Source organism: Ambystoma mexicanum, chromosome 4p (genome assembly GCF_040938575.1).
Source record: "Ambystoma mexicanum isolate Mex_15411 chromosome 4p, UKY_AmexF1_1, whole genome shotgun sequence".
NCBI lineage: Eukaryota > Metazoa > Chordata > Amphibia > Caudata > Ambystomatidae > Ambystoma > Ambystoma mexicanum.
In genome coordinates this window covers 164,723,666-164,735,974 of record NC_090927.1, presented here as the reverse complement: position 1 = coordinate 164,735,974, position 12,309 = coordinate 164,723,666, and the positions used below count along the sequence as shown (strand labels likewise).

The 12,309-nt window shown below is 49.1% G+C and overlaps 1 protein-coding gene across 1 annotated transcript in view; it reads left to right on the top strand.

The window, feature by feature from the left end:
• Window positions 1-275: 275 nt before the first annotated feature.
• Window positions 276-12,309, top strand: part of KCNK3 (potassium two pore domain channel subfamily K member 3) — a 355,048-nt gene continuing 343,014 nt past the window's right edge. The window contains exon 1 of the mRNA XM_069605614.1: window positions 276-864. Within this exon, the coding sequence (XP_069461715.1) occupies window positions 504-864 (361 nt within the window). The 5' untranslated portion in view covers window positions 276-503. The remainder of the gene's footprint in view (window positions 865-12,309) is intronic.

The following is a 12,309-nucleotide window of genomic DNA, read 5'->3' as shown; positions in this document are numbered from 1 at the left end:
TACATGCACATCTAACTGTTCTAGTAGTATAACACTACTAGTGATCTGGTGCACGCCGCACACCCCGTGTACTAGGCATTGCCCTCTCTCACGCTTCACGTAGGCAGAACGTGCGGATGTGCAGTCAGACATTTGGAAACTCCCGCCTCCATGAATCTGGCACTTTTCTTTATGTTTTTTTTTTTTTAAAAAAGGAAGAGTCTTTTAAATGAATGGTTTCTTGAAACCCAGCGCCCGGCCGTTAGGATGAAATAGGATCTGGTGTTTGCCTGTGTGTGCGCCCGGGGTGGGCCAGGCGGGCTCCCTCCCTCCCCCCTGGAGCAGACACAGCCATACATGGCAGGAGCTGGCCGCCGCCGCCACCGTGCAGCGTGTGCGCGAGAGAGGAGAGCTCAGTCTGGACGTGGTGCTGAAAGGACAGCTCCCTGCGCAGCGCGCCGCCCTCTGACACCCAGGCTCCGGCTGCCTGGCTGCCGCGCTGCCCGGGCTCCGGCGGGAGGTCTATGTGCAGGCACCATGCCCCTGGCCACCCGCCCTGCTGCCAGACCTGCGCCCCGCCGCGGCGGAGCCTCGCCGGGACCATGAAGCGGCAGAACGTGCGGACGCTGGCCCTCATCATCTGCACCTTCACCTACCTGCTGGTGGGCGCCGCCGTCTTCGACGCCCTGGAGTCCGAGCAGGAGACCTCGGAGAGGAAGCGGCTGGAGCAGAAGCAGGGGGTCCTCCGCAGGAAGTACAACCTGACCGCCGAGAACTACCGCGAGCTCGAGTGGGTCGTGCTCAAGCTCAAGCCCCACAAGGCGGGCGTGCAGTGGAAGTTCGCGGGCTCCTTCTACTTCGCCATCACCGTCATCACCACCATAGGTAGGAGATGGGGGGAAACCGTGTGTCAGCTCGCCCTTCTCCACGCGGGACCCCTGGCTGGGGAGCAGGGTCCAAGGCTGCGTGGTGAGCAGCAAGGACCGTCCCTCAAGGGTGTAGGGTGGGGGACGGTGTCAGGTGGTCTTGATGGGGGGGACACAGGGTGGATGGGGCCGGCGAGGGCCAGGCATTGTTTAGAAAGCGACACGTTGGGGCACGAGGGGCAGATGTTCATTTTGAAACATGTGGCGTGCAGTAAAGCGGTTTCATTTATTGTATGAGACCTGTTGGTCTGAATTCCCGCCTTCTGTGATCAGGAACAGCGCTGAAGTTCCTCGGCTGGGGAGACGAGAATGCTTAGTGCCACACCCAGGACCCCAGGTTCCCCTCAGCCCGTTCGGGTGCCCCCTATGAGTTTAACGTGACCCCCCTTCGCCCCCAACACACACACGCACACTGGGAATGTGTGTTTTTCTATTAACATTAACTTCTAGCGCCAGAACGTCCAGCGGACTTCAGCGAACGTATGTCTGCTGCTGGGCAGATGAGGATGGGGTGAGCGCAGACCCCTTTTCTGGGTCACCAGTTACGGGGGCGTGGAGGGGGTTTATGTTGAACAGTTTCATGTTTGCCTTAAAATTTGATTAATCACAGTGTTAACTCCCTCACAACACCTACACAAACACACACACACGTGAGGACCAGAACACTCATCACAGTTAACACTACACAATAATAAACACAGCTAAAAGTGAACATGAGTTGGGTAAGCCAATCGGGACTAGTGGTCTCGGATCTGGGCCAGCGTTGGCGTGGCTCGCTTAGAGGGTGCACAGGGCGCCCTTTGATGGCCCCCGCTGGCCAGTCAGCAGCTAGAGAGTAGATTGGAGTAGATGTCTTGGCAGGTGGCTGCTCGGCGGAGGTCTGTCCTGTGGATCTGCACTCTGCAGTGTGGGTGCTCTTTTAGTAAGAAGCCAGTGTCACTGCTAGAGTGAGTGCAGGGTGAGCCTCTATGGGGTGTCCTCACTGCCTGCGGTCTGTTAATGAGGAGGGTGAGAGCGCTGGTTGCGGCCACATTTGATTTAAAAGCGCGAGCTCGAAGGTGTTTAGGGGTGGGATGGCGTGAGGGGTATTTTTCTTGACCCTCTCTCTTCCCTCCATCTCCTCAAAGTTTGGGAAGGACGGTGCATGGCTATTCTGACATCACAGTCCGGGACACATTGAACTGGGAGGTTCTTCCCACGAGCCCTGATGTGCACTGGGGGTGATTTAGACCAAACCAGGTGCACATCTTAATTTTATTTCAGACCCATGCCCTCCCCCCAGTGGTCCTCCTTGTCCTGGAGCACGCGTGGTCTTTCAGCCCGGGCGTGTTGCTGTTTTGACGCAAGCGTTACTTCTCGGGGAAAGAATGCCCGCACCGCAAGACACCCCAGTTCCCCTGTCTAGGGGGTTCCTTCTGGGAGGCACCCCTCCGTCTCACCGGTGTTAAAGTGTTTGGGGCAGGTGCAGCATAATTATCCTTCAATCTATAGCGTACCGAGGAGGTACACACTGGGTTCATTAAGCATGTGTAAGGGGTGCTGGCGGCCACCCCAGCGGTAGGAACGTATGCACGGTGCGACCACTTGGCACATGCCTTTGAGGACGTGGTGGGTGTAGGGGGCAGAGGGAGTTCTCTGGGGCAGAGGGAGTTCTCTTTCGGTGGATGCGATGCCGCGGCCACGGGGCAGCACTCTATGGGCAAGGGTAAGTAGGCACAGACGCACTATCACTTCGATGGCACGTACTCTTAGTGCAGGGGGCGAGGCCGCATATATTTGCTACAGTAGGAGAGGGTAAATAGGTAATCATCTTTTATTTATTTATTTAATAGTGCAAATGGGCAGTTAAAACCTTATACACTTTGTAAACACAATACAATTATACAATTTATATTGAACATTCTATGACATATCATATGATACAATTGTAAAAACAAAAAATCATTATATTCATAAATTATAATAATAATACTGCTGTTTAGTTACAATTAGACTTGAAATACACCAATTTACTTTTTTCCCTATGCATAATTTTTACCAATCTACATTTATTCTATATTGCCTATATTTCATTGTTATTTTATTATCATTTCTCAAGAATCTTTTCTCAACTGGTATCCTTACCCAGTTTCCTTCCACCTGTTGATTACTCTCTTCCTTATATAATATGCTGCCTCTACATGTACCAAGGTTTCAGCCATATGGATCGTGCACCAGAATTGATGTGATGTTATCATTCTGACATTGCACACTAATTCCTTGTAGCCCTTAGAATGCCATTCCTGGAGATTGTTGCAGGTAGTTAAAAGATGTCTAATAGTCTCTATCTCCCTATGTCAAAACCTGCACAATCTTTCATCTCTAGGAACAAGAATCCGCACTCCCACATATTCAAAACTTGGAAAATAGGTAATAATACACAGAGTGTACCCCCAGGGGCTCTATTCTATGAGTAGAAATGTGTGGGTATATATGTGAGAGGGGGTCTAGTCCATGAGAAGGAATGAGTGGATACATACTCTAGAGGGGCTCTGTGACGAACTGACCTCTGCCCTGCAGGAGTACAAGGATGAGTAGAGGCTGAAACGCCCACTCAGACCTCACACGTCTACAAACCAAGAGCCAACGCACTCATAGAGGTGAAACAGGCACAGTTAAGAGATATACCTCCTTCACCTTCTGTGGTAACGCATGCCAAGGAAAGGCTATACTCCAAAATGGGTGTGAATGTGGTTCAGTAGTGACCCAAAACAGCAAAGTATAACAGTCCAAAATAAAGCATTGTCCAATCAAGGTTCTATAAAATTATATGCAATAATCAGACACAACCATATAGAGTAATAACTAACTAGAAAAACACTACACAAAACCCACACTGTAGGAAAGAACGCAGAATAAGCAAGGATAGTAGATGCAGCACTCTGAGTAATGAATCAGGGGTGAAAGGCAAGAAAAAGCAACAATGTTCTTGAAAAAGGATATGTATTTGTGAGCAAAAAGAGTTCAAAGTGGTCCAACCAGTCACTAGGAACCAGACATGTACTAAGTGGACATTTAGCAGCCAATCATATTTTCGTTGCAGTTCTTGGTGGTTCAGCAGTGTGAACTAGACATCTTGGCTCTTGGCACTGTGCTAAGATCGATCGGGAGAGAGCAAAAGGCAGCAACAGAAGGTCCCATTGGTTCAAAAGTGCTGAACAGTATCCCAGCTGTCTTGGCTCTCAGGATGCTCTGAGTCCCAATCAAGGGCCCAGGGGGAAGATGAGTTATTTTCTCATGTTCGCAAACACGGGAGAGGCAGGCACACAACAGCAGGGGGTCGGGCAACACAGTGAGGTCCTGGGTGCCCTTGTGACTGGCAGAGAGATGCTCCTGCCCCGCAGCAGGTCACTTCTTAGGTGGCTGTGAGATCTACTCCTTGGACTCAGGGACAAGATGCGTCTTTGCTCTCGGGCTTTGAAACACGGGGGATGCTGGTACACAACTGCAGGGGTCTTCCAACATGGTGAAGTCCTGTTACCTCTGTGGCTGGCAGAGAGGCAGGTCCTGTTCCAGCAGCAGAGAGCCCCCCAGTGGTCCCCTGGGATGGTTACGGAACAGAGCTGGTCTCTGCCTTGGAACACCTGCCTTCAATTCACAACTGGAGGATTTTAGAAAGGACTGCTCTCTGAGCTCAGTTCAGTGAAATCTTCTCAAGTGAGGATCCAAAGATGCTTCATGATGATTCACTAGACGATTCAAAGAAGTGGTGGGTCCCTTCTTTTATAGGCAAAGGTCCCCAGGTGATTGGACTAAAGGTAGACAGTGTTAGGGGTCCAATCCCTGCTCTTGAAATTAGTGGACTTTGCCCTTTTGATGTCACACCCATCCAGATGAAATAGAGGGGACAGGAAAGCGAGGCAGGGAGAATCAAGTTTCCAGAACCCTTCACAAACTGTACAGACCCCTCTCTAGCTATCCTAGCTGCTCCACCTCACCCCCTTCTCAATAGGATCAAAGGCCTTTGGAAATGCTGCACCCTGGTGTGAGGCCTGGCTCTCTGTGAATGGGTGTGCCTTTTGGTGTCTGCTCCCAGTCCAGCATCTTGTAGAGTGGCGGTCCCAGGGAAAAGGCTGTTACCTGCCCTTACAAAGGAACAAATGTAGACACCCCACCATGCTACCTTCCTGCCAGTAGAGCACCTTCCAGTCTGTCTGGTGAAATACACTTAAACTGTTCACAGTTGAACTTGGCCCACAGGGCTGACACATGTTCAATGTCAATTTGATATGGCTGGGATAACACTGAGAGATGCTGGTCACTATACCCTAACTCACGTATGGCTTACACTTACAGATTTATGTGCCAGCAGGACAACATCTTGAGATTAGCTTTTGGAAGAGGGTTGACTATTTTAAATGCAACTCTTGTGCTGTTGAGACTTGGGTGTCACTGCAGCTGTCAAGAATGAACCTCTGGCCCCTGACCCTGCTCTGTTCCACCGGTAGAGCAGGTGCTGCGAATCAGGATACTGGTGCATCAGGGCACAAGTACACACTATGCTTATGGCAGGCAGCTTATGAAATGGGACTCTGATTAGCAGACTTCCCTCTCAGAGATGGAATTACTGCATCAATTAATTATTTAATACAAAATAAAAATAAAACAGGGCTTTCACACCCTTGCCATGTGGTAATTCATCACATTCTTTCTTCGACGTGTAGAAATGAGTGGTATACCTTCTTCTATGAAAAGAAATGAGTGGGTATATACACGTGGTATATACGTGAGAGAGGGCTCTATTCTATGAGTAGAAATGAGTGGGTATATACTGGAGACGGTGCTCTCTTCAATGCTTAAACATTAGTGGTTATATACACAAACTGGGTCTATTCTACAAGTAGAAATGAGAGGATAGATATACACATCAGGGGGGCTATATTCTATGAATAGTAATGAGAGGGTATATACTCAAACGGTGGGCTTTCTTTTATGAGTAGAAATGAGTGGAAACAAACTCATGAGGAGGCTCTATTCTATGAGCAGTAATGAGTGGGTATATACTCGAGAGGGGGCTCTCTTTTATGAGTAGAAATTAGTGGGTATATACATGATAGGGGGCTCTCACTTAAAAACCCAGGACATCATTTCCACTCTCTCGCCCCCTCCCACTCCTCTCCCCTCTCCTTCTGTGAATGCTGGCCCTCCACCAGCCACCCCTCACCCGCTTTCTCGTCCTTTCCTCTTTTCTCCCCTGACAAGGTCTCTAGACGAGTCCGATCTATGAAAGTCAAAACAGGTCCCTCCCTGTTCTTCCAAACCCATCAAGAACCACATTGACACCCTCGCTCCTGCCCTGGCTGATTTCTGCAACCACTCCTTCACTTCAGGAGCTGTCCCCTCTGAAGCACTCTCTTGTGCACCCTTTTCTCAAGAAACCCACTTGTGACCCTTCTTGCTTGGCTAACTATCGCCCTATCTCCAAAACTCCGTTTCTGGGCAAACTCCTGGAAAAGCTGGCCATCTCTCAGCTTAACCTTTATTCTGATTCTGTTGGTTGTTTCCACGACCATCCGTATGACTTTAGAGCTGCCAGAAGCATGGAAACTGCTCTCCTGAACATCAGTGAAGATCTGCTCTCCAACCGTGACTCTAATATCCCCTCTGTCCTCATCCTACTCGAGCTCTCCTCTGCCTTTGACACAGTCATCCATACCATCCTGCTCAACCGTCTCCGTGACAACCTGGGTATCACCGATCACGCTCTGGCCTGGCTGACCTCTTTCCTCTCTGATCGACCCTACCAGGTCCAACTTAGGTCCTTCCTTTCATATATCTCACTTTCCACTTGCGGTGTTCCCCAAGGGTCTAACCTTTCACCCTGGCTTTTCAACCAATATCTTGCAACTCTCGCCCACTGCATTTCCATTTTCTGCTCCAACTTTCATTGTTACACTGATGACACTCAACTCATTTTCAGGCTTCTCTAAGCAACCTCTTCTTCTTCTCTCATCTCTGATTGCCTATCTGCCATTCAGGATTGGTGTGCCACCAACGATCTCTGCCTGAATGCCAGAAAGACAGAGATCCTCCTCATCAGCACACCTTCTCCCTCCTTCCCTGTCACTCTCTGGCTGGTCTCCCTTGGCCCTCCTCGTACCCCCATCTGCGAGGCTAAGAACCTCAGGGTGATCTTTGATTCCACGCTTTCCTTCTCTGCCCACATCTCTGATGTCTCTAAAAAGTGAAACTTCCTACTACACCTCCGCAGAGGTACTCTACCTTCACTCTCTTTCCCCCAGAAGCTCACTGTCTCCCGAGCCCTGGTTCTGTCTAGGTTGGACTATTGTAACAGCCTCTTTCTAAATGTACCCGCCGCTACTCTTCACCCTTTGCAACTCATCCAGAACAGAACTGCAAGACTTATCCTTGGCCTCAAGCCCTGGGATCGTATCTCTCCAGCCCTGAAATCTCTCCATTGGCTCCTAGTGGATGCAAGGATTAAATTCCAAACCCTTTGCATTGTCCACAAGGCTTTCTGGGGCTTGGGTCCAAAATACCTTCAGCTGTCCCTCCGTAAATACCCTCCACTGGAGCTCTTTGCTCCTCTACCTATAACTCCCTCAGGGTCCATTGTTTTTCAAAGAAACAAGCTGGGGGCAGATCTCTGTCTTCTGCTGAGCCCTCCCTCTGGAACAGCCTCCCTGCCACTCTGAAACTTGAGGAGAACCATCTCCGGTTCCGGAAGCACCTCAAGACCTTTCTCTTTGCTTCTGCCTTCACCCCTCCTCTCCGCTGCTGATCTGCTCTCTCTTGGCACTGTGCACCCGGCCACCCTCCGACTTCCTAGCCCAGGTACCTGCTCACCCTGCCACCCACCCGTACTGCCTCTTAGCAATACCCTGCACTGGGGTCTGTATCTGTAACCGTACATCCCCACCCTGCACATACCAGACACACCCTGTATGTTGCCTTAAACCTAGCACTTGCCACTTGCTGGCTGCAGAACCACTGCTTGTTGCTTTTATTTATTTATTTATTTTTATGTATCTGTTTTTTTCCTCTGTTCAGCACTTTCCACCTCTCCCCTCATCCTTGAACTTTTACCTGTAACCTCTCCCATGCACTTGCGCGTTCTCTTTGTCACTGGGCCTGGGACTTGTCGTAAGATCGTTATTTTTGTTCTCCCTTGTTCTCCTCCCTTGCCTTGTCGCGCTCTGAAACACATTTGTACGAGCGCGATACAAATAAAATATCAATTCAATTCATTTCTACGAGCAGACATGTGCAGGTATATATTGGAAAGGGGACTCTCTTCAATGTGTAGAAATTAGTGGGTACATAAGCAGTGCAGCGCTGAACTGCATAGCTGTAGTGCAGCGCTTTGAGGGTGTAATTGTGGTATATACTGCATCCATGCGCAGTGTGGTTACTGTTGTGTGGCAATTCTTGGCAGGTATTAGGGGCAGGTGGCAAGTAGGTGTACTTGTGGTGCAGCTCATAGAAGTTTATATACCGTGAGCAGGCATTGAGTGGCCATGGATAATGCTTTTAGGGGGCTGTATTTTGTGGCCAGCTGGTAATATGGTAATAAGTAATTGACACAGTGCAGCCATCAAGCGGCCTACACTTTGTGCACAGGTGGTGGGTACTTAAAGCTGTGGTACAGCTCTTAGGGTGGTATATTGTCCGGGTACGAATAAGTGGCAATCGATGCTGTGTAGCGCTGAGGGCAAATTCTCTGTGGGGCAGCAGTGGGTGGCCTCTGTTGTGGGCCAGCTCTGATTGGCAAGAGTGTGCAGAGGGCGTGAGTGTGTATTGAGTAGTCACAGCGCCTTCTATGAGTCCTCTCTTTCCTGTGAGCAGGGTGAGTAGGAGTGTTTTTAGCACAGCTGTTAAAGGAGCCTATGCCCTGGAGGGAAGTGTGTGGCAACATATTTATTTAAATTTTTGGCTGCTTAAAGTGGTGAGTGAATTTAAACACCATGCAGCTGTGAGGTGTGCAGATGGGTAGGAGTGATATAATGCATTTTTGAGTGCACTACTGTATGAGTGAGGTGGAGAGGGGGTGTAGAGCTGCTCCGCATAGTTCATAGCCAGGTGGCTGTCACGTAGTCTGTATACGTGTCCACATACCTGTTATGCAATGAGTGGGTATAACTGGGATTGATATCAAAGGTGATACTGGCCAGTGCGTGAGTGGAAGTAGGCATGGCGCTTCTGTGAGGGTGCTATATTTAGGCGGACTGCATTTTGGGGTGTGCAATATTGTGTAGGCAGTGGGCGAGCCGCTGTGGATATGGTTCAGCTCTGAGGGTGAGGTATAGCGAGGGTAGACGATGAGTCAGCACTTTGCCATGTGGATGTGAGGGAGTTATAATCTGCGGTGGGAGGGCATTACTCGGCTATAGATGCCTTTTATCTCTGGATGTACTATGTTCTGTGGCCAATGGTTGCAGGAGGTGCAGCTTTGGGGTGCTCCGTGCTGAGGGAGGACAAGCAGTGATTCCACCTGAAGGAGCTGCAGCCAGAGGGAGGGTACGCTGGGTAGGCAGCGAGGGCCAGCGTGGTACTGCCCCCGCTTCTCTGAGGGATGCTTCTGCGCCCTAATCCTAATGCCCGGGTGACGTGCTTGGGCAGGGGCGTGTCTGCAGGGGGAGGCGACATGAAGCCTTATTAATCAAAGGCTCTTTGACTCTTCCACTTTTCCTGGCAGGGATTAGGCTTCACTCTGTCATGACTGAAATCCGGAGCTCCCGCCCACAGGCATGTGTGCGCGGGCGCATGCGGGTTGGGGAGCGTGTGTGTCTGCCTCTATGTGTGCGTTACTCTTTTGTCTGGCGGGTGTGAATGGTTGTTTGATCTATAAGCTTGTGCAGTGCACATTTTTAGTTTTGTCTTCCACTGAAGTTCTGTTAAAACAAGCATTGGCAACGCCAAACGTTTGGCTTGTGTATAAGTATTAGGCATTTGCCAGCCACTGCTATTATATGCCCAGGTACTCGTGCTTTTTTGCACCTGCTACCATCAATGGCCAGTTAATACCATTACGACAGTGCCTGGCAAATGGCTTTCCCAGACCTACACAGAAGCCAACACTGTTGGCATTGCCGATGCTTGTTGGTTTCCGGATCTGTGGCTCTATTGCAAGCACAACACAAAACATCAGAAACACAGCCATGCATATAAAAACTAAGGGTGAGATATTGGGAAAGAGTGTGGGGAGAGGAATGGGGAAGGAAGTCTCTTTAGTAGAACCTCTCTGCGACAGGAAGCTGCGGACCAGGGTCTATGGAATCCTGGCTCACTGTCCCCCGGTTAGTGCTTATGTACAGTCTGCTAGACCGTCACAGCCAGTCGACTGATTCTGTTTGGCAGTGTTGGCCCTACCAGTAGCTGCAGTTTCCTATGTAGCAGACTGTCCTCAAAACGATGCTTCTTTCATTGAAAGTGCCTGAAACGAGTCGGTTACAAGGGTGTCATCTCCCCACAATCCCGAATCTGAGCCCTGCACATCATTCTCAGTGGCGCCTTTTTCCCGGCATCTGGCACACGGGCAGAGGAAGAGCGTTAGTCAGTGTGTAGTTTGTTTGTTGGGTAGGTGTCTGGCATATAACCAGTGCTTTAACTGGGCCGGTCCTACCCGGCCCTCAGTACCTGCACTTCTAATGTTTCAGCATTTGAGTCCCTGCACTTCTGAAAGCCTGAAAGAGAGTACCGGTACTCGATATATGGCCGGGTGAAAGCATTTAATTTTACTTCATCAAAATGAAGGACTAAGATTCTGCAGCGCCCTGTCCCTCCTGATCTCTGCACCACCCGCAGGACCCATAATGTCTCCTTCAGGGCCCACCCTGCAGAGCAAAAGGAGAGACAAACATGCAGCTCCAGAGCTCTAAGGGCGTTGAAAAGGGGGTGGCAGGCTGAGTGGGCTATAGCCCCGGGTCTTTTGATTGTAGCCCCGGATAGAAGCTCAGAGGCTACAACCAAAAGTCTAGCTAGCCTCCAGTCCCAACAGTCCCGACATTAGCATAGCCACGGATCTTTTCCAGACCTAGCAACACCCCTACGTGAAACAGTGTTTTGCTAAGTGGGCTTCACCTGTTACCATTGGTGTCCTTTGATGGAGCAGGGCTTGATTTGGAAAGCCTGGGAAATTACTTTTTTAAGTTGTTTCTTTGTTATTAGAAGTACCTATTCTAATATGTACTACATTTTTAAGTAATTGGAGTTGTGATGGAACGTTTCCAACTGAAAACTCACACAGCTCCAGTTACCTACCGCAGTACTTATTGGGCAATGATTGCAAGCAAGAATAAAACTCCCCTTCTAAAGTTTAGTTTACAGCTATGATATCTTTTAGTTTGATACGCGAAAAACAAAGTCCCATTTCATATGGATATTCAAATTTTCTTAACACAATGCATAACAACAAATGGGAAGTTTGTGTGCAAGATCTCAAATGCACTGCTTTACCAAAGTGTGTGATGTTTGTAAAATGATGTCATCTCACTCTGCACTGCCTGCAAAAAATGGGAGTTGTCAAAGCCTGCCATCTTTTATACATTTGAATACAGGTGCCAGAACAGGTCAAAGTCTGTCTGTGAATGATGACCGTCTTTGAGAGATGATTTCATTAGGCTGGTGCAATCACATTTAATGGTATTGACGTAACAGTTAACCCTTATAGGGAGATTTGGTTGGAAACACTGAGATGCTTCAGCTGAGCTTGCTCTCAAGGCCAGACGCCAGAGAGAGTTAAAGAGGATGTGGGAACATACATGAAGGGTGAGTGTGGGGAATGAGACATATAGAAATGGACACAAATAGTGAAGGAGACACAAAGAGTGAGACACACAGAAAGTGAGACAAATGGAGAACTAGGAAAATGGATTTGGAGAAGGACACTGTGTGAGATTAGTTGAAATGGGCCAATGAACCTTAGTCAAGTTACAGCATGAGAGCATTTTTACGATGCTCCCAGACCGAGCCCCATCCACTTAAAGCCTAGATTGGTGAGTACCTGCACTTCTGTTTTTCGATTGAATGCACTGCATTGGACTGTGTTCACCTCATGCACCTGTCCCCTTTCAGGTAGGTGATAATGACGCGCAACATTTGCAAATACCCTCCTTCCTACCTGTACCCCCAACGGCATTATGTGGGCCTATATGTTACGTATTAACAGGTAGTTAGTTATGCGTGTGTGTGTGTGTGTATTTGGTTTATAAATGCGATTTGTAAGTTGTCACTCTGTGGTGCATTCGTGTGGATTGTGAGTGTGTCTGCATGCGGTGTGTTAGTGCATTGTGTGCATGTGTGTTAGTGTGTGCCAGTGTTTTGTTATTATAATTCTGTGATCTGTCCAAGTAAAGTACTGGTGTCTCACTTGAGTGCAGCCTGCACTTAGCAAAGTTCCAACGCC